Raw genomic sequence first — 22,817 nt, 5'->3', positions numbered from 1 at the left:
AAATTAGACGCGTCACGTGATATCTAAAAATAGCAACAGCGTTGGTATTGTGAAACTGGTCTATTGCATACATTGCAAAATGCAAATGTGACTGAACACAGATAAATTGTAATTTATAGTGGTAGCAACCGACAGTAAATACAAAAAAATGTTTGAATCAAGACAATGTAAATTTTTAGTTAAATTCCCAACCTTTGATACCATATTGTTTCATTACTCCTTTTGCTGTTTACATAAGATTAACAGTTAGCAGATAAAGAGCATCCTAGATTGAAGATTACCAGATAACTGCTGAAGAGTATATCACAGATGGTACACAGTGAGTTGATCATATCCAGACCACCAGTTGGCCACATAAAGTACAGCCATTCATTCAGGTGTTGGGGTGTACAGGGAGTTGGTAAGAGCCAAATTCCTAGATAATTAGTCTTCAGATTCAGCTAAATTGAGTGGGTGGATGAAGAATATAAAACAAACATGTGAATGCAGCAGTGAGGATTATAGTGGTTTGTTTTGCTGTTGATGCAAAGTTAGCATAATAACATCACAAAGAATCCTTTAAAAAATTTTGTCTTTGGATAAAATCTTGTTTCTACACAAACATTTCTGGAATACATATGAGTGTTTGAAGATTTGTTTTGGAAGGTAGGGCTTTAGGTTAAGATAATATACCGGTAATTAACTTGGTGCTCATATGCATTTGAATTAATGGGCAAGCAGGTATAATAATAATGAGCATTGCTCAATAAAAATTGGGCTGAATTCATATGCGTAAAGTGTTGTCCCAGATTAGCCTGTGCACTTTAGTCAGGGAAGACACTTTCCACTTTTAAGGATTTTTTTGTTTAAAGGAAGTTTCTTCTAAACAAAATTTTTGTCAAGGTTGACACTGTGGTCCCTGATTAGCCTATGCAGACTGCACAGGCTAGTCTGGAATGAAACTTTACACACATGCATTAAGACCCGTTTACCCAGAGTAAGGCTCAAATAGTGTTACTTGCATCAGATAATGAGTTGTGTTCTGAATAAACTGGGCATAATGCATGTGCGTAAAGTGTCATCCCAGATTAGCCTGTGCAGTCTGCACAGGCTAATCAGGGACAGCACTTTCCGCCTAAATTGGATTTTTGCTAAGAAGAGACTTCATTTAAACAAACATGTCATAAAAGTGGAAAGTGTCGTCCCTGATTAGCCTGTGCAAACTGCACAGGCTTATCTGGGATGACAATTTACGAACAAGCATTATGCCCAGTTTTGTCAGAACGCCACTCATATTTATAATAAATCTCCAGTAACAATGTATACCATTATCTGCACTTAAAGCAAGAATACAATCTGATATGGCAGAATATGATTTTCTCAATCTTATCCCATTAAACATGAATAGGACAGATGCATAGAAGGCTCCGGAACATAATTATGGAGGCATCCATCCTGGGGGCCATTTCATAAAACGATCATATGACAATTATAACTTACGAGAGAATTTTGTAATCTTAATAAGTAGACGAACTAGCTCGCCATGCTCATCAAATATATACGGCGCTTGAGATGCAAATGCAATTAATAAAGTTCTGAAAATTTATAATCATATGATATGGACTTTAGCAATTGTGTGTCTTCAAAAAATGTATCGTATCGTAAAAGTGTACTACGATGGTTATTGAAACGGTCCCCAAGTGAACTTTTGTAAACTGTTGATATAATTCAAGGCTTTACCTGCACTACTAAAAGCGGTGATTAAAGATACATAGTTTGAAAATGTGTTTCATTAGTTCAAAGTCAGATATATTCCTTAACGGAATAAAGAAACATCTTCTTTATCAAATGATTGTTACAATTTTTATAATCATGAGAATGGTTTATTAACATCTATTTTAATTTAGTTTTTTTAAAGAATGAATAAGTAACTAGACGCATGTTAACTTCAATAAAAAAATGTGAGCATTTTATAGACTTAACTCAAATATAGATTTTAATAAGCGCCAATTCTTTGGACCAGTATTTGTGCATTAGACAGTTCAAAAATATAATAATTGAAAGAGTTAACGCTTGTTTCTTTTCAAAATAATATATATTGGATAATATATATAATAATATATATTGACCTAGGCCACAACAGGCCCTGCTCCTACACCCCAATATAAACAAGGAATGTAAAATAAAATATGTTTGCTATCTTATAATGGTACCATTAATCAAAAGGTTGTTTACCTCAATAAAATTCAAAACAAACAAGTTTACCCCGATACAAAAAAAGTTAAAGCATTTATCTTGCATAACCAAAACTTGTGTTTATTTTGTGTATGAACAATTGTGCAAATAAGAAAAGAAAAGTATACATATCGTTTTTACATTAATTAATTTTGTCTGTTTTTATACAATATTACATTTAAAGATCATATAAACTGGCTTTCAACTCGAAATCATCAAGAATGCTTGTTGCAGCGATTGAGATATCTTCATCTTAGGTTAAACACTTATTTCTTGGTTTTAAGTAATATTTGTTTTTTTAATCATGTAGTAGTTGACGGAAATATTGTTAACAAGACGATTATATTATGTCAGGTCACTGAAGAAGAATTTCATGTTTAAACTCAAACGTAAATATGAAATTGAAAATTTTACTCAGATGCATTGGGATTATAAACCTGTGGTACATTACATGGATTTTTTTATAGTAAAGGTAGCAAAAAAAGTTTTTTTGTATTTTGAAACCTCTATGTTTAGTGACTGACCTCTGCATGTAATTTAATAAACACATAAGCGCTTGACTGTCTGTTAAAAAAATTAATACTACATTTACCATGCGTCTATATGATACAGAGTATACATACCAACTGGCTAACTATTTCTACAATCCAGCGCACAAATTAGCTCTAATTTTTACGATAACCAGTCAAATATTTTGGCGAAAGACAATCAGTTGTTTATATTTTTTGTTTACGTTGTACGCAGAGAATTTACATTATTTTGGTCCAGATTGGCTTGCTTAAATGTACGCGCAGAAATGATAAATTGAGCGTATCTTGATATTTCTAATGCGTATTTTACGCTGATACGCAGCTTATCTAGAACGCTGGCAATATATGAATGTTATCCAGCTGTACAAGTGTTGTTAACCTTTTACCACTCAGAAACGCTCTTTGACGCATTTGAAGTCCTTAAGAAAATCAAATTAAATTGTAAAGTCATTTCTTCATATATTCAAGTTCAAAAGGCTTTAGTTCCAACCCTAAGATACTGATGAGTAGCAAAAAGCATTAAACCTGTACAGACAGCGAGTTAGGCTACTATTCCCATGTCCGCATCCGTATCCGCATCCATATCCGCAAAATCATAATACGGACGATATATTCCATTTATCTGCATACGTAGAACGTATCTTTCTTTTTTGGAAAAACTTCAGAACTGAAAACATGTATGCAGAAGAAGAGTTATCCCATTTTTTGTTAATTGGTGCTGCTGTTGCTCACGCGAAGAAGTGTAAAAGTAAACAAAAAGCACAGGTGGTGGGCACGTGCAATAGTAAGAAATCGCCAAACATTTGGAACTTACAACCATTTAGTTAATGAACATGAACGTGCTGATGAGGAGTTATTTAAAGGTTACTTTAGACTAAACAAACAACAATTTGGATACGTTCTCTCTATAGTTAAGTTGAAGAGTTTATTTTGAAAATAATTGTTTGTTTGATTTGATTTGGTTTAATGATTGTTAATTGGGGGCAATAAAGGGATTAGCGGTGGTAAGTGTTAGCGAAACAGAGCTTGAATAGCGAATTTTATTGGGAACCTATAGACCTTACATCGTTTTTTACGAATGTCGGGACAAATCGTCTCATATCGGGACGCCGGGACAAAGGGCTCAAAAGCGGGACTGTCCCGCCGAGATCGGGACGTCTGGCATGTATGGCGTTCAGCATTAAAAAAATAAATAATATTTTAACTAAACAAGACTAGTACCATGTAAGGCGTGTATTATTATTTAACGTCAGATACAAATGTGTGACCTTAAAATTAATAGCTATTCAATAATTTTATCATTTTATATCATAAACACCTTGATCCCAGCAATGAAACAAAGTTATTTTACTATTATATTATGTAGCCAGTAGGTCCTATAAAAAAAGAGGAGGTCCTGTATTTTTTCCCATTTTACAGGACCTACTGTCCAGTAAATATTTGCCTAGTTTGGAATTGACTGCATAAGCAAAAAACAATATCAAATGATGCATATAATGTATTTAGAAATAAAATGTTCTCGAAAAGACCTGTGTTTCACTGTACTTGAGACATTAAATGAACAAGGAAAATATGTCACTATAATTTGTCACAAAATTGTGGACAATCAATCGCTCGTTTTACTGTAAGGTTTCCATAGCAGCGCTCAAAATGTTACGTCCTGTTTGTTGTCCTCCGGTCTGATTGTCCTGTGCCTGTGCCACAGGGTAGGCCACATAACTAGCTGGGGACATATGCTGGAAACCATGCTCTTGGCTAACAGATGACAATAACGATTGTTGTAATCTATGCTGTAATTGTTTTGACCTGTAGGATATGTAGGCGGTAACAAAATAGCGTTCGACTCCGCGTTATACAAGTCCATAGAAATCTGTAACTGGAGCCATGATTGCCTTTCTTAATTTGACAACTGTTTGGCACGAAGTGCACACTTCATTATATGGATAATACTGAAAATTATAATTGAGATAATTGTTATGAAGGACAAGCGTGAATTTATGTAGATATAAGGTACAAATTATCATTCTGTCTGTAAAAGAATACAAATGGTAAATACCTGAAACATCTTCTTCTAGCGCCTTTGCTATACTTTTCCAAACATTTGAGGTAAAATCTGAGTCACGATATGAAGAACTGCGTTGATTGAATAGTTCCGGGTAATTTTTCACCAATTCAATAAGTTTGCGGTTGATTTTTGAGATGACAGCTTTCCCCTCATCGTCCTAAATGCCGTCCGTATCTCGTCCGCACCCGCATTAGAATGCTCACTTGAGCGTTCTTTTGCGGATGCGGATATGCGGATGCGGATACGGAAGAATGGAATGAGCGCAGTGCATTTCAACTGGTTCTATTTTTTTCGGGATGCGGATATGCGGATGCGGATACGGACAGATGGAATACCAGCCTTACTTGCATGCTGTTCTGGTTTTATGCTGGTTGCACATAGCCATTTTCACTTTGCTTCTGAGTGGGAAAGGGTTAATATACTTAGAATGTCTACCAGTGTAATATAAGAAACAATTGTCTCAAGCTTTCAACCATCTCAATTTGCTATTTTAGCACACATTTTTCACAGACAAAAACGTGTCTGTTTGTACTTGATGGTATTTAAAACAAAATGTTAAAACCACATGACATTTCATATTTCCTCTTGCAAAATGTTACTTTTTGTACTATATGTACTGTGTTTAGTTTCAAGTTTGTCAAATAACATTCCAAAAACTATGTTAGTAACCTCAAATGACTGCATTGCTTTGTTGACTTAGGATAGGTTTTGTAAACAATAAGGTTAGGTGGTGTTTACACTTCAGATTTATCAATGTTTTATATTTTCTTAACAAGATAAACTCATTATCAATATTTACGTTATAAATGATAAAAGACAGTCTTTGACTTAAATTATGAAAAAGTATCAAATCTGGTCAATTTAATAGCATCAAGTAATTAAAAAGAAAATTCTCATGGGGAAGTTCATAATCAGAAAAAGATGTCAATTCTTTTCTGTTTAAAAATATAGTGACCTTGACCTTTCATCTACAGAGCTGGGTCCCTCATTGTGTCTCACAGAGATTAACCCATTTATGCCTAGCCGACTATCCCATCCTTCTCAATTGGATCAATTTATTTCCGAAATTAGAGATGTCTAGTATATTTATTTCTATATTTAGAATATTTCTTACAGAAATTCCTTTAAGCAAACAGCGCAGACCCAGTCATCTGTGTCTGCGCTGTTTGCCAAGGCCTTTTTTCTAGACGGTAGGCATAAATTGGTGAACATTTTACCATGACCTATTACAAACTAGGGACCTGACTCAGGGTAACAGTTTATTGCAGCAACCATTTGTGGAAATGAATATTTTTTTTTCTATTTTTTTACGACACTGGCAAGTTACATCTTGGACAAGCAAAATTATATGCAAATTCATACTTAAACGGCTATAACTCATTGAACATGAGGACATTGACTGCCCTGCAGAGCACAACTGAGTTAAGGGTACACCAATTGTAAAGCTTGGCCTAGTGACCTAGTTTTTGACCCCTTGTAATAAAGATTTGAACTTGTTCTATATGTTATCAGTCATTAACATTCTGACAAAATTTTTTCGAGTCTTAAATGTGGTCTCTTGAATAAAAACAATGTTTTTCTTAGATTTGACATAAATTCTCTCTGCATTCTTATATGTCAGCATAGTTGAACAGATTTAAATCCTAATGAACTTAGTTAATGCCTTCTTAGTGAGTATTAAAGTTTTTGGGGCACAAACAATCTTCAGTTTGATTGAGAAACCTATAATTTACCAAGCATTAACTATGCATTACTTATTTCAGAAAAGAGAAAACATAAAGGAAGGAAACAACAAGTTTGACAGGCAAAATAAACCATAAAACCCTTGTATCATCAGTCCAACAATGCAGTTGCTAAGCATTCTTCTGCTGGTTGGTGGGGTAAGCTGCGTCCTGGCATGCTCCTGTGTAAAGCCCCATCTCCAGGAGACATTTTGTCACGCTCAGTTTGGTAAGATTTTTTTTGTATCATAATTGTTCATTTGCCAATAAATAAACAATTTGACTTTATCCTTCGAAAAGTGACCTTGACCTTTTGAACTAGGTGCAAAAGATTTGTATTACAAATGACACATTCCATTGTCATATTGTGTATATGATTAAAAATAATATTAAATTCCTCCAAACATTAAGTGACAGAGTTCAAATAAACTGAATATTATTGTAAAGGTAATATTGACCTTTGGAAGGAACAATTAAAATTATAAATACCACAGGTATTTCCCCCTAAATTCAGATATTGTTAAAGCAATGCGTATTCTCTGATTAAAGGCAGATATTTTTGATGTAACAATATTATATGGATAAAATAGTTAAGAAAATGAATGAAAATAAATAATGCCACCAAATAATTTTTCCATACACACTTCATTTGGGATTCGAACTCACACCTACCCAAAATCCCATTTGGGGGAGTTAAATTAAGAGGATGCCTAATTGCCCATAACTCAGGTTAAAAAAATTGGGCATGTGAATATTGGAAATTGCTAGCCCATTGAGAAAGTCATTTATCATAGTGATATAACTATGGTATCTTTCTCTGCATTTGTTAATTATCTGTATTGTGGTGATATCATCTTATATCAGTTATATGTAAATTGATGAAGTGTTAGTGCATTCTCTTTTCCAACTAAACTGTTTTGTATAGGGGATTGTCTGATCAGGGGAAAGAACTACCCAAAGTTGAATTTAAATCCTTCTAAGCATGATAAAGTTTCAGAGCTGGATCTAAAATTCATGACCTTTGAAGATTCTAAAATTCATGACCTTTGAACTTTACAAGGGGCTTTGGCTTTTCACCACTAAGCATGGGAGTAGTGGTCTCTAAAATAAGAAGGCTAGACCCATCCCAGTGAAGTGGAGAGGGTAAAATCCTTTCCAGAGATGTTAAAGTTATAAAGAGGAAATATTCATCACGCACTCACCCACAGACAGACCATGCAATTACTGTACCCCCTCTATTTGGGGCATTAACAACCATATTCTCTCATTCTAGAGTCCATCCACATTGTCAAGCCTCTGAAATTAATCACAATAACATAGGGAACATGGCTTCTGCCTTGTAATTGCGATGACCCAGTACAATCCCAATTCTACAAGTATCTCCAAGATCTTCCCCTTTGCACATGAAGTACCAGACATTTCAGATATAGGAACCATTATAAATATAAACCAGAAGAAACCGGGAAACTTACATAAGCCTTTGTCAAAATATGCCTTAATTTTTCTATGTAAAAGTATAAAGCTAAAGTCAATGAAAGCATCCACCATATATATTTTGCAGTATTCATGGGGCGAGTCCTGTCCAGTAAGTTAGTGTACAAGAAGCAGCCGCTCCCTAATGATGACTCATTCCACCGCAGGCCCATACACATGAAGTACACTGTCCGCGTGAAAAAGATTTTCAAAATGAAGGTGAGCTTAGCCAGATAAGTAGAGCATTAAAATTATATATCAATTATATATCAATTTAAAACATGATGTCACCACGCACTCTTGTTTTCATTAATACACCAAAAACTCCATTTTCTTTTCTTCTTCATTTGATCTGAAAATATCATTCAATTTGTGTTCAACTAATGTTTGTTATGTAATTGCTTTATGACAATATTCATACATTTTCTTGAATAGACAAATTATATAAGATAAGTATTTTTAAGACATCAAAATCTGCTGTGTTTTATGTACATTTTACCCATATTAAACACACATTTAACCAATATCAAACAAATATTTTACCAAAACATATTTGACACATGTATTGTTACACTTTTTCATGTGTGTTGTAATATGACCCCCATAATGCAAAAATGGGGCTTCTGCATATGTTGTAAGTGTAGATTTAGACCGGCATGAGCAAGTGTGCAGTCTGGAAACAAGTTGTCAGAAGCTACTCTGTCCGCTTTAGAATCAGGCAAGGTTTTGTGAGCTAGACATGCTGCATATTGCATAAGAACCCTATTTTTGCATGGTGCAGGTCATACCATATGTGTTCACAGGACGATGAAAGTGTTCTGAACAAGAACAGCACAAAGGTTGTGGTCTACTCGGAACCATATGATTCCCTTTGCGGTGTCCTGGACCTTCATCAAAGGGTCAGCTACCTTTTCCCAGGTAAGCAAACAGGAGGCCTGCTTACCCAGGCAGAAAACATTTATGGCAAGAGTTAATTCCTAGGAAATGTTTTTTTACAGAAAATTTAGATGCAAGAAAGAGATAAATATTAAATTATTTTTATAAACATATTAATACAAATTGTAAAAAAAATAAATATAAAAGTCAACATATTTTCCAATCAAAAAGAGGCGATGATATGGTTATAAACTGCCAACAAAATGTGGGAAAATTTTCCCAAAGTAAACCATAATGAATAATAATGTATTACTGCATTGGCCAAATTTAAAAAAAAATCCGAACCATTCCAGCCAAATGTTGAGTCTGAGCTATCATTATCTGATAGAGAAATAATTTCAGGTACAAAAGTGCCTTTAATTCAAAAATAGTAGTTTATCTGCATGTTCCTTTATCTTAGACAGCGTTTATACTAAGAGGCTATGTTTTTACATAAAACAATTATTTTCATATTGAATTTTTTATACTAAATGATTTTATATCGTAAAATATATTATTCCAATTTTCTGTTGTTCCCAACCATGCCTACAGAAAGTCATGTTCCATATTGACATAAAAACATTCTAAATTGCCAGGTCTTGCATAAACCTTTTTCTAAAAATAATACCTTCCATCTTGCAGGATATCAAGGTAAGTGTGTGGTCAGTCTGTCTGGAAATGTCCCCTCTGCTTTTAATAAAACAGTCTGACTTAAATTTTATATAAAAAGGTATTGCTAAAAGATTTTTCTTTTCCAATATGCAATTATATTGAATTAAATTTTAATTTGTGATTTGAATGAGTTTAAAGAAAAATGTGTCTTTATGAAATACTTACAAACCATAAGTTTAAATTGTGAAGAACAAACTTATGTTAAATAAATAATATGCCATGTGTGGACACATATACTATGGTCTAATGTAGAACACATGTGTGCAGTTTGAATATATGAATACATGTATGTAATGTACATTTTTTGGGGTCTGTTACCAGCATGTATCAGTGTATAACAAGAGAGCCCTAGTTCGCTCACCTGAGCGGAGTCGGTTCATTCAATCTTTACCAAATGTCAAACTTGACCTAGATGTTGTCCAGACAAACATCCTGGTCAAGTTTCATCACTATTTCATCTGCGAGTCATGATCAATGTACCTATGAAGTTTCATGATCCTAGGTGTAAGCATTCTTGAATTATCATCCGGAAACCATTTTTCTAAGTTGAGTCAACGTGACCTTGACAGCCATTGTGTGAATACGTTTTTTGGCACTGTGACCTTGACCTTTGACCTAGTGACCTGATAATCAATAGGGGTCATTTGCGAGTCATGATCAATATACCTATGAAGTTTCATGAACCTAGGCATAAGCGTTCTTGAGTTATCATCCAGAAACCATTTAACTATTTCAGGTCACCTTGACCTTTGACCTAGTGACCTGAAAATCAATAGGGGTCATCTGCGAGTCATGATCAATGTATCTATGAAGTTTCATGATCCTAGGCATAAGCATTCTTGAGTTATCATCCGGAAACCATTTTACTATTTCGGGTCATCGTGACCTTGACCTTTGACCTTGTGACCTGAAAATCAATAGGGGTCATCTGCTAGTCATGATCAATGTACCTATGAAGTCATGATACTTGGCATAAGCGCTCTTGAGTTATCATCCCGAAACCATCTGGTGGACGGACAGACCGACATGAGCAAAACCATATACCCCCTCTTCTTCGAAAGGGGGGGGGGCATAATGAGAAAACTGCCCCCCTCCCAGCAGCCATTTTCGAACTCAACTCTCGTATCAAGGAAACAAATGTTCTGAGCAAATTTCATGCAAATTGGGCCAAAAATGTGACTTTTACTGTGTTCACATGTTTTCACTATATACATATAGAGAAAAATGCCCTGCCCACTGGAGGCCATGTTTTTTCACCGATCTGGACCATTTTCAAACTCGTCCGAGACATCAATAAAACCAATGTTTTGACCAACGTTTATGATGATTGGGCAAAAATTGTGACTTCTAGAGTGTTTACAAGGTTTCTCTATAGCCAAATAGGGAAAACTGCCACTATATAAATATAGAGAAAAATGCCCCTCCCACTGGCGGCAATTTTTTTTCACCGATCTCGACCATTTTCTAACTTGTCCGAGACATCAATTGAACCAATGTTTTGACCAACTTTCATGATGATTGGGTAAATATTGTGACTTCTAGAGTGTTTACAAGGTTTCTCAATAGCCAAATAAGGAAATCTGCCCCGCCCACTGGCGCCCACGTTTTTTAACGGATCGGAACTACTTTTGAACTCAACCAAGATATGATTAAGACAAACATTTTGACAAAGTTACATGAAGATTGGGCATGAAATATGACTTCTACAGTGTTTATAAGGTTGTTGTTTTTTTTACCTAGTGACCTAGTTTTTGACCGGGCACCACCCAGTTTCGAACTCGGCCGAGATTTCATTGGGACAAAGCGTCTGACCAAGTTTCATGAAGATGGGACAAGAAATGTGGCCTCTAGAGTGTTTACGAGCAAATGTTAACGGACAGACAGACGGACATACGACAGACAAAGACCGGTCACAAAAGCTCACCTGAGCAATCGAGTGAGCTTAAAATGCACTGAAAATGTACTTTGTATTGATTTATAAACTGTATAGAAATAAATTAAACATTTTGTACTAAAAATGCAATACACTTTATAACAAACATTTAATGTGGATAAGAGACTAGCAACTGAAAGAAAAATTATAAAGTATCAATCTTTTGATTTCAATTTAACTATTCAGAAAGGTTAGTTTTCACCCTTAATTTTCTAAATCAGTGTTTTCGACTAACATCTTTTATATATATAAAAGATACTTCTTGGGATTATAGCCTATAATAGCTCACACAATCCTATGATTCCCAGACAATGTTAAGAAAGTATTGGATGAATGATTTTCGCCTACAAACAAATATGCCAATACCAGTAACTTTGTTTTCTGCGCTGAAATCAGATCATTCAATTCAGCATATAAACTGAGTTTCCAAAATCAATCGTAGGAAAGATTCCACTTTCATTATTGATCAAACAAGGCTTCCTCAATAGAAAAGCATGGCGTAGAGACATCCTGGCAATATAAATACAAGATAAATAGCCAGCCAAATACTGGGGAAGAACTAATTCCACAAATTATGTCTATTGTTTATTTTGATGTTCAGCTTCATGATGAATGTTGCCTGCAGAAAATTGAGCAAATCAATCAATATTACATTTGCTTTTAAGGAAGAAAAATTAACTAATCAGCCGAGTTTTTGTGCTAATGTGTCTCCTAGTAAATGTGAACTTTTAAATTAGCAAACGAGACGGGGAGTTAGGAAAAAATCTTTCCTTTTAACAATGCATTGCACAGGTACATTGAAAAAAAGAACTTGTACAAAATTGTTTCATATACTGTCAGTTTTTCATCTGAATGAATACCGTGTAGATTATACAGAGTTTATAATGTTCCTGAGTAGGTCCTCTCTTATAATCCATAAACAATACAAGCCACAAACTGGGAAAAGGGGGTTAAATGCACGTGCCTAGATTAACGCAACAGATTATCCAGGGCAGTTTGCACATGCTTATATGGGACAACACTTTCCGCTTAGAGTGAATTTTGTATAAGAAGAGGCAAAAATTCAAGCGGAAAGTGTTGTCCCAGATGAGCCTGCGCTGACTGCCCAGGCTAATCTGGGAAGACACTTCACTCACATGCATTAACCCTTTCAGTGCTGGAACCGAATTTTGAAGGCCTTTGCAAACAGTTTGGATCCAGATGAGACGCCACAGAACGTGGCGTCTCATCACTATCGAAACTGTTTGCTATTCTGATAGTATTCTTTGAAAAAAAATCGAAAAAACTGCTAATTTTAGAAATTCAGCAGAAGACATTTTAGCAGACGACAAATTTCCCAGCATGCAAAGGGTTAAACCTCAGGTTTTTTCAGAGCAAGGCTCATATTCTTCCACTTGACATTGTCTGAAGAAGGTTATACTGAAGAAACGGATCTTTATTTGACTACCATATACCGGTCAATACATGGAGATGCATTTTAACTATACAAAGCAACAGCTAGAACTGATGTGTCTTTTGCAGGGAATTTCCAGGATGGAGAGATGTGGATCAACATCTGCAGCCCAGTTGTACCCTGGCCATGGGTAACCAAGGCACAGAAGCGATACATGAGGGGAACCTACTCTGCCAACTGTGAATGTCAGGTACTAGTTCATAGGTCAGGGCCCTCAATCTATCAAATCTGCCGCCGAATTTCGGCGGCAGTCTCCCACCTGAAAAGTATACTTAAAGTAAAATTCCCCCCCCCCCCAAAAAAAAAAAAAAAAAAATTATATTATATTATAGAAAGATGTGTCTCATCTCATGATTATTATATCTCAATTCTATTTCAATTTAATCTTTTCAAACATACTAAATTATGAAAAATGCAATGAATTTAGTGCAAACATGTACAAATGTAATAATGAGAGAGTAAGTAAAAAAAATCCCCCAAAAAGGGAAACGCCGCGAAAATTCCCCCTCCTAAGGGCTGCGGACCCCTTCCCCCAAAGTAGTGTGAGGGCGCTGTAGGTCAACATGTGGCAGACAATTGCATACACCATTAATGTACCTAAAAATGATAATTTCTATGATGTGCCTAGCTCTGGGAAAACAGCCCTTAAAGCATGTACTTAAAGTGTTGTCCCAGATTCAGGGACAACACTTTCCACTTTTATGAAATTATTTGTCTGGGATGACACTTTCTGCTATTATGGATTCTTTGTTTAAAGGATGTTTCTTCTAAACAAAAAGTGTTTGCGGAAAGTAAGTGTCCCTGCAGACTACACAGGCTTATCTTAGAGGATACCAGGGTCTTCCCCAGGCCATTTAAGCGCCCCTTGCCGGGGCGCTTGAATTTCGAAATCAGAGTCCCCGGGGCGCTTGAATTTTTCCGATCAGTGTATTCTTCAGTAAAAGAAAGTGAAGATTGTCCAAAAAAATCAAGGTTTCCCTATCAGTGTATCAATATTCCCTGTTTTAAAAGAGCACTCTGTACCTACTTTCACAAGTAATCGCCATAAACACCACATGGGGTAATGGATAATCCACTGATAAGAGAATAGCATGAAGCGCGTATCGATTATTCTAGCCACATTACACGGTCATTTAAGTGCTGACAAGGATGTATCTGGTAACTTTCCAGTCGTCAAACTGTGAAGTTCATCGTTCAGTACAGAACATTAAAGACGGTTTCGGGCATCATCATCACACCTTTTTACTGTAAACAATTGTTACCTATGACTCATAATTAATACGAGAAATTAATTGCAAGTGGTAAACAATTAATTATTATAGCGAGTAAGTTGTGCGAATGACTCCCGGTTACAATTATGTGACAACAATTTGTTTAATTCCAGTACATGTATATTTCAACATGTCCATTTATAGAACTGATTCACCTCGTTTTTCTGACATTTATTCGACACGTAATGCGCTTTAACAAATTTTCGTTGAATTAATTACGCACACTTGTAAATGTTTCGTCCGATTATCGATAGTTACAAGACTGATGATGGCAACCGGCCGTGATCCTCGTGGACAACGTGAATTTCATGCATAATTCCGTTAAAACAGTTATTCGACTCGTAAAGTGTTTAAACAAATTATCGTTGAATTTATAACGCAACGGTTAATATTTGTTGAAATCTCAAATGGAAATAATTAAATTTGTAATCCGAAACCCATTCCCGTAAGTCGATGTTAACGCGTTTTTAATCCGAAACACACTTCCGAATGTAAATGTTACCGCAACAATAAATATTTTTGCTTCAAATTAGCAGTGCAAATTTGTTTTGTGTCGAATCTTTTTCTCAATAAAAAAGAGCGCGAAAATTATGCAGCATGTACAACGTCGAGTCTATTGCATACAAATGGCGTGTATTGAGCGTTTTAACAAGCACACAACAGGTCAGGGGATTGACGCATATTCAGAGGCAATATTTCATCAAATCTATAAATAGTCACTTAAAAATGGCAAGGTTTGTGTTAAGGAAATAACTGAAAGCTGTTATCGTATATATTTACCAGAAAGAGATTGATAAAAACGGAATAAACGGGATTATCGGGTAAGAAATAGAAACTTGAAAAATAGTAAGTATACAGTAATAGAGTCGGGTTGAAACGGATGTATTGGGGAATCGTTCGAGTCGGGATTTTACTATCTGTGCGGAAAAGTTTTAAAACAATTAAACAATATAAAAAAAAATATTTTTAAATGACTGGGGGATTTTTTTGAAGAGTCATAACGCACCAAATGACGTCTTTTGACGCTGTTTTTCTTTGAGTTATAACGCACCACACAACATGAATTGACACGTTAAATAAAAAAAAAATCAACGTCGGGAGGGCACACCCCTCCCAAACCCACCCCCGATCGGCCCCGGGGCGCCTGAAAAAAATCCTGGGGAAGGCACTGGATACTTAATGCAAAAGTATTAAGCCCATTTTCTCAGAATGAGGCTGAATTTATTGTACAAATGTGCATAAAAATCAGCTGTCTTACCTACTGACCCTTTATAATAAGCACACTTGTCTTGGTGATTTAAAACTTGTATTTATTTTAAGGCAATTTTTATTAGTAATACTTTTCAAAACAAATACATTGTATCTATCAATAAACAAGGATTTTATGCATCAAGGCAAGAGTGCAGGAGATTTCTTGTTGTCTCTTTTTTTTGGACATAATATCGCATGAATGAAAAAAACAACACTGTTTTTTCATCAATTACATTGGTCTACAATTGTTTGATACGTCTCCTGACAAGCAAAAGAGCATGTAGAAATTGTCCAACAATTTTTTTTGCAATACATATGTGAAAAAAAATCAATAAATCTTTAGCTTCTACAATGCATAGATTATGAAACTTTTTTCCAGCCATAACTGTACTCATATAATTATGACATTGTTTATATTTTGATAACATCATAATGCACAAACATATGATTTTTAAAAGCTTTATGAAGATACTTTTATTTATTTATTTTATTAAAGCAGAAAATAACAATAAATTGTTGTAATCAAGGCAAATATTTACTTAAAAATACATGACTTCATAGTTTACTTGTAAAGGTTTGAGTGGCAAACTGCTGATACATTAAGCCCATGTATAATAAAGCCTAGTTTTCCAGAGCAGGGCTAACATAAATGTTTAGCCAATTAATTTTGCAGACTAAACGCTCTATATTCACGTCTGCGCCTTCAACACTTAGAAATCTCGTTACATGTTTTTAGATTGTCTTCGATCCATCAGACGACATGGGTTGTGTCTGGTCCTATGGCGACCGTCACTCGGACTGCTATGAGCTTGAAACCGCGTGCATAAAGGACAAGAACAGCATAAATGAGCGATGCAAGTGGCATCAAAACTCAGGATTGCGAAACTGTCGCTCGCCAAAGCCTATGGAGCCTTAAGGTGCCGGTCAAACAACAATTATCAAAAAGGGCAGCAGACATTCCGAAGAATAAATATTAATTTAAAATGTGAATAATCATCTCTGGCAAATCAGTTGTTAACTGTAATTAATAAGACTTATGAATATAAGTCTGCCTGATGAAATCTGCATGGTATTCCAGTCAGAAACTCACGTGACTGTGTTAAAGTGACAGTTTCAGGTATTTTTATCATAGCGGGATCATGGTCTGCAATGTTCGGTTCATTTGTTCTTTTTGTGTAAATGTTATTCCTATACTTATAAGGTTCAAAGATTACACAAGTTAATTTCATTGGAAAAGAAAGATATTAATATTTGCTTATAATCATTTTTACATTTTTTTTTAACGTATGCTTATGCTATTTCTAATGTTTTTTACAGGATTTTTGTGTGTGTGTTAAACTGTGCGGATGCTTCTAAACTGAACTATTGTGTTATCATATCTATTTATAGTAACAGTTATTAGTTTTTTAATAATTAATAAATTATATCGTATTTCTTTGTGTTTGTTGTGTTTGTTGATTTCTACAATATTGTCAGCAATTGTTTTAAGGTCAAAGATGAATTTCATGTTCAACTTTGGCAGTCAATGACAGATATAACCGATAATTTGATATGAAAATCTGAATTTTTTACTATTATCTCACACATAAAAAAAAGTTTATCATGTTGAAAACATTTTCTAGTTATACCCCTAATATCCCCAAAGCAACATCATCAGAAATCCAAGCTTCAAACAAATGGATGAAACTGAGCCTCAATTTGGGAAAATGGGGCTTAACACATATGTGTTAAGTGTTATCCCAGATTAGCCCGTGCAGTCCACACAGGCTTATCATGGTCGACAATTTCTGTGTAAACCTGATTTTCCAGATGAAGAGTATTCCTTTATACAAAAAATATACAACAAAAGCACAAAATGTCACAGATATATAAGTCCAGAGCTCTAGATAAGGATTTGTGAAATGCCCTTAATGAAAATAGGTGATGACAGTGAACACAGCCAATTAAATATCCCCAATTTTAAATTAATCAACTGGCTTAGATTGATGTTTTTGTAGCACTTAGGCAGAGTTCGTTAAAAAGAAAATTGCACTTGGAAACTACACCAACAGACTGACGCTGGAAACTACACCAACAGACTGACGCTGGAAACTACACCAACTACACCAACAGACTGACGCTGTTTTTTCTGTCAAACATTTTGCTTCAGATACCAGCCTTCTGGAAAATTGCCGGTCCTTCAGACATGTCATATGTCAGCCTTCTAGAAAATTGCCGGTCCTTCAGACATGTCATATGTTGGGGTTTTGTCAGGACAGACGCTTTCAAGTTTCAATATTGGTATGATTGGCCCGCTGTTTTTATGATAATTTTTGCATTAAAAGATGACTCTGATACACAATATTGGCAAATTCATTGACGGAATAGTACAGTAGTACAGATCGTTGGCAAAGCGTTCATTTCTTTAGGATGAAGTCAATCATGCGATCAATCTAATGACATTGACTTGGAAGAAGAATGCCTTGACTACCATGAACTTTGAAAGAAGTCTCGGAGTACAATATCATCTGTCCCATTTTAAGTCTTGAATAAGTGAAGCTTCCTTAAAGTTGAAAACAGTTTTATCAGTGTTAATTGCTTAATTGTTTTATTTAATGAAAATTTAATAAGTTATTGAGTGTCTATTTCATATTACTTAAAGTATCGTCCCAGATTTGCCTGTAAAGTCCGCTCAGGCTAATCAGGGATTATACTTTCTGCCTAGGCTGTTTTTAGCTCCACTGGCCAAAGGCCAGCAGGGCTTATGTCATGGTCCTGTGTCTGTTGTGTGTGCGTCAGTGCGTCCGTGCGTTAACTTTTTCTTTAAACATCTTCTTCTCCTAAACTACTGGTCCAATTCTGATAAAATTTCTCAGGAAAGTTCTTGTTATAGTCCTCTACCAAGTTTGTTCAAATTATGCCCCTGGGGTGTAAGACCCTGCCCTGGGGGGTTAAAAAATTGAAAATTTGCTTATATAAGGCCTATTTTGTGCAAACTTTAAAAATCTTCTTGTCCATAACCATTGGGCCTAGGGCTACCAAATTTGCTATGTAGTGACATCTTATAGTCCTCTACCAAGTTTGTTCAAATTATGCCCCTGGGGTCGAATTTGACCCTGCCCCGGGGGGTTAAAAAATTGACAATTTGCTTATATAAGGCCTATTTTGTGCAAACTTTAAAAATCTTCTTGTCCATAACCATTGGGCCTAGGGCTACCAAATTTGCTATGTAGTGACTTCTTATAGTCCTCTACCAAGTTTGTTCAAATTATGCCCCTGGGGTCAAATTTGACCCTGCCCCGGGGGGTAAAAAAATTGACCATTTGCTTATATAAGGCCTATTTTGTGAAAACTTAAAAAATCTTCTTGTCCATAACCATTGGGCCAAGGGCTACCAAATTTGGTATGTAGTGACATCTTATAGTCCTCTACCAAGTTTGTTCAAATTATGCCCCTGGGGTAAAATTTGACCCTGCCTCGGGGGGTCAAAAAAAAAAAAAATTTGCTTATGTAAGGCCTATTTTGTGCAAACTTTAAAAATCTTCTTGTCCATAACCGTATGGCATAAGGCTACCAAATTTGGCATGTAATGACATCTTATAGTCCTCTACCAAGTTTGTTCAAATTAAGCCCCTGGGATCAAATTTGACTGTTCCCCAGGGGTCACAAAATTGAACATATGCTTATATTGGGTCCATTTTGTGCAAACTATAAAAATCTTCTAGTCCATAACCATTGGGCCTATTTCTACCAAATTCGGTAGGTAGTGACATATAATAGTTCTCTACTTAGTTTGTTCAAATTATGCCCCTGGGAACAAATTTGACCTTGCCCCAGGGGTCACAAAAATGAACATATGCTTAAATAAGGCCTATTGTGTGCAAACTTTTAAAATCTTGTTCTTAATTATAGAGCCTAGGGCTAATAAATTTGGTATGTAGTGATATCTAATAGTCCTCTACCAAATTTGTTCAAATTATTCCCCTGAGCTCAAATTTGACCCGGCCCTGGGGGTCACAACACTGAACATATGACGTTTACCAGTGGAGATTACTGCGGCCGTTTGGCTGTGACCAACAACAACATCAACATCTTGTAAACATGAGATAAAACCCTGTCATAGTGCCATTTTAGGTCAGATGATGATTGCTTACAAAGGCATTGAAGTAAGAACATGTGTTATGAATGATTTTCTTACAAACTGAAAAAAGTTGGGTTTTATTTAAATATGTTGAAAGTGACCATATATCCGGATGAAAATATTTTGGATGACATGTAAATTTAATGTCTTTTTTGTAGTGTTTAAACCAGTTTAATAATATATTATTGATTTTAAAAACACAACTTCCATGAACATAATTATTTCAAGAAAAGTCAATATATGATACTGCACGGTAAACTCAAACTTTGTATCCAAGAGAAGGTGTTGAAATTAATGAAAAGCAATGTTCTTAACTTTCGTATATGCTGCTTTTTAATAATTTATGATTCATTGTTCCATTTGTGAATCGTGACTCATGAATTGTGGATATGATTGTCAATTGCGCAACAATCCATATATATTTCTGACCATTTTATAATTTTCTTAATATAAGTTATGAATTGATCTTAGAGGTCAAATGTATTACTTAATTAAATACATTTATAAATATAAAGAAATAATCTTTAGATTATCATAATATTCTCAGGCCTGTTGGTCTTAGTGATGTGTGGGTTGATGAGCAATTTCTCCTTTTATCACAATTATTTCTACCCTACCTGATCATTTCCTTCATATTCCATTTTAATTTAATTGACGTCTGCAACCTCTTTCAAATTGGGAAAGTCAAAAATGTGTCGTTTGGTAAAGGGTTAAGGCATTTTGATTCCTATGGGTCTTGTGAATCTGTTTCAAATCAAATGCGTAGATTTTATCTTCAGCATCTAAAAATATGTGAAATAGAAAGAACGACAATATCTTTTGGAGAGATAAATGTACCTATGTTATAAGCAAAGGACCTGTGCAACAATTCTCGGGCTTTTAGGTCTGTTTAGTTAACACGATAGTAACTTTTTCCATACATAAAAATGCTCACCCTTCCAACTTTAAACCCCCAGTGGGACGAGGGATAGAAAGAGAAAGTCACAGGCTTGAGTACATTTTAACCCGTGCGCATTGCACGTTTTTTTCGCAAAGAAAAAACAGTGGAGCGATACAGGGCCATAGAGGCCCTCTTGTTTGTTTAGATGATACCTCCTTGACACAAACAAATGTATTAAAGAAGAGAGACTTCACCCTGATTAGGCCAATCACTTTGGCACAATAGCTAATGCACATGCATTTATCGCAGTTTTCCCATAGTGCATTTTTTAAGCTTATATTTGCAGAGGTTTAAAAATAGTCAAAGCTTTTCGGACCATATTGTTCTTCAAAATTCAATTATTGGATACATATATGAGAACAATAAATGAGCTTAAAGATCAAATTTGCAAACAAGTTATAACAGCAGTGGAATGTAATAAAAATATTTCTTTGCTTCTACTTCCAATCAGGATGCACATTTTCAAACAATATAGAGATCTAAAGATATACAGACCATAGCCGTTCAATTACCTTGGTTTCTTGCATGTTCCAATCAGAACTGTGTTAAAAAGTAGAATTTTTAAAATAGCATGGTTTCTTATAAAAAAAGTAGTAAGTTGTTAAAACAAATCAAGATGTACTACAGCTGGGCCTGTATTCAACTAACAATACTTAGATGTAAGTCTAAGAATATTCTACAAATTTGAATATTCAATAATTGCTTTTATTCTAAGTCAAACTTGGTAGAAACCACCTCTATCAGTATCATTTTCATGTAAAACATTTTTGTTAATGACATTATCATCAGTGCAGGCCTGTGTATATATTTAAATGCTGGTTATTTTAAGTCTATTTTTTATATTCTCAAGTCTAAGAATGGGTTGGTAAATTCAGGCACAAGTGTAGCAGTTTCTTTACAAATGTTTCTTGTAGACAGCACATGGGAAGTTGATTTCTATGATTGCATTGATAAATAAAACAATGATCACAAACATTTCTCGTAAAGTGCTCCCCTAAAAAACAACATGAAAAGTCGATCTGTATGATAGTTTCATACTAACTGATCAATTGATTCTCCATGATCATTTCTTGAACAGTGTCTGATGAAAATCTCCCTCAGTCTGCAACTGCCTGCATTGGCTTCATTACCATGGTAACCACTACTCCAAATCTACTGGGACAAGCTGTAAGTTTCCTGTGCTCATAAATGATTAATTCAGTCTAGTCTTGTTCAGAGGAAATCAAATGAAAACCTAATATCATGAAGCTGATTGCACATTCTGTTGTTTTGTGATACTAAACCCTTTGCATGCTGGGAAATTTGTTGTCTGCTCAAATGTTGTCTGCTGAATTTCTAAAATTAGCATTTTCTTCGATTTTTTTCAAAGAATACTATCAGAATAGCAAACAGTTTGGATCCTGATGAGTCGCCACCTTCTGTGGCATCTCATATGGATCCAAACTGTTTGCAAAAGCCTTCAAAATTCTGTTCCAGCACTGAAAGGGTTAAGCTTCACAACAGCCCACTGGGTCATTATATTCAGGTAAAAAGGAATTTATGTTCAAGAGTAAAAGGGGTCTTTGTCTACAACAACAAAAAAAAACGAAAAGGGAAACATCATTTAAAATTTATAATTAAGATATTAGTGGCATACATAATTAACATAGAGTGAAACAAGAATAGTTTACATTTTGTGAGTATAAAAATGGAGCACCTATTTATACTTTCCCATAAAGAATTCTTTTTTGTTCTTAAGTGCAGGTAGTGTGTAAACTGTCTTAATCCTTTCATCCTCACAATCCCCTAGAATGACTTTATGTGAAAATATCACAGTAATTAACTTTTTAGATAGATATGTATATTTTCAGAGACATCAAAGTGTGATGTATGCCTCATGGGCAACACAGAAATGACAATTTACCCAAATTAATTATTCATAAAGAGCTCATTATTGAAACACCAAGCACTACGATCGTGCCAATTCATTACATCCTTGTCTTAGTAAACCCAATATCTAACACTTACTTTAATCCTGAGAAAGTGATTTCTGTCTTTATATATCATCAAATTTTGACCTGACATTTTCCAGATTATTAAGAGGTTAATAAATTGCTCAGCAAAAGCAGAAGGCATAAAAAACTAGGTTTACAATAAATATCCGCAGCAATACTAGAATGGCCTTAAGGCCATTTTGCCTGTCCAGGGCTACTATTATCAAGCCCTGCTTGGCACCACAGTTTATAGTTTTTTTTATAAATAAGCCGCGCTTTGGGCAAA

The 22,817-nt window shown here is 35.0% G+C and overlaps 2 protein-coding genes across 4 annotated transcripts in view; one reads left to right on the top strand and one right to left on the bottom strand.

Moving 5' to 3' along the window:
• LOC127880904 (synapsin-like) overlaps positions 1 to 22,817 on the bottom strand; it is an 88,228-nt gene that overhangs the window by 48,918 nt on the left and 16,493 nt on the right. The window lies entirely within an intron of this gene.
• On the top strand, positions 235 to 16,929 carry LOC127880932 (metalloproteinase inhibitor 2-like). 3 transcript variants are annotated; one of them, XM_052428450.1, is made up of 6 exons: positions 235 to 400; positions 6,573 to 6,759; positions 8,092 to 8,222; positions 8,807 to 8,921; positions 13,045 to 13,166; positions 16,235 to 16,929. In XM_052428450.1, exons 2-6 carry the CDS (start codon positions 6,654 to 6,656, stop codon positions 16,412 to 16,414), a joined length of 654 nt encoding a protein of 217 aa, XP_052284410.1. In that variant the 5' UTR covers positions 235 to 400; positions 6,573 to 6,653; the 3' UTR covers positions 16,415 to 16,929. The 3 variants fall into 3 exon arrangements, with proteins under 3 accessions (XP_052284410.1, XP_052284411.1, XP_052284409.1); XM_052428451.1 differs by having other exon boundaries at positions 316 to 506; XM_052428449.1 differs by having other exon boundaries at positions 317 to 645.

The sequence above is a fragment of the Dreissena polymorpha genome, chromosome 5 (genome assembly GCF_020536995.1).
Source record: "Dreissena polymorpha isolate Duluth1 chromosome 5, UMN_Dpol_1.0, whole genome shotgun sequence".
Classification (NCBI taxonomy): domain Eukaryota; kingdom Metazoa; phylum Mollusca; class Bivalvia; order Myida; family Dreissenidae; genus Dreissena; species Dreissena polymorpha.
This window is presented reverse-complemented; position numbering and strand designations above follow the sequence as displayed.

What these genes read in the sequence shown, in the direction of transcription:
- LOC127880932 (XM_052428450.1), top strand. Translation starts at nt 6,654, where the DNA reads ATGCAGTTGCTAAGCATTCTTCTGCTGGTTGGTGGGGTAAGCTGCGTC. An exon ending in AAAAGATTTTCAAAATGAAG is followed by an intron (nt 8,223 to 8,806) that starts GTGAGCTTAGCC and finishes ATGTGTTCACAG; the next exon opens with GACGATGAAAGTGTTCTGAA. An exon ending in CTGCCAACTGTGAATGTCAG is followed by an intron (nt 13,167 to 16,234) that starts GTACTAGTTCAT and finishes ACATGTTTTTAG; the next exon opens with ATTGTCTTCGATCCATCAGA.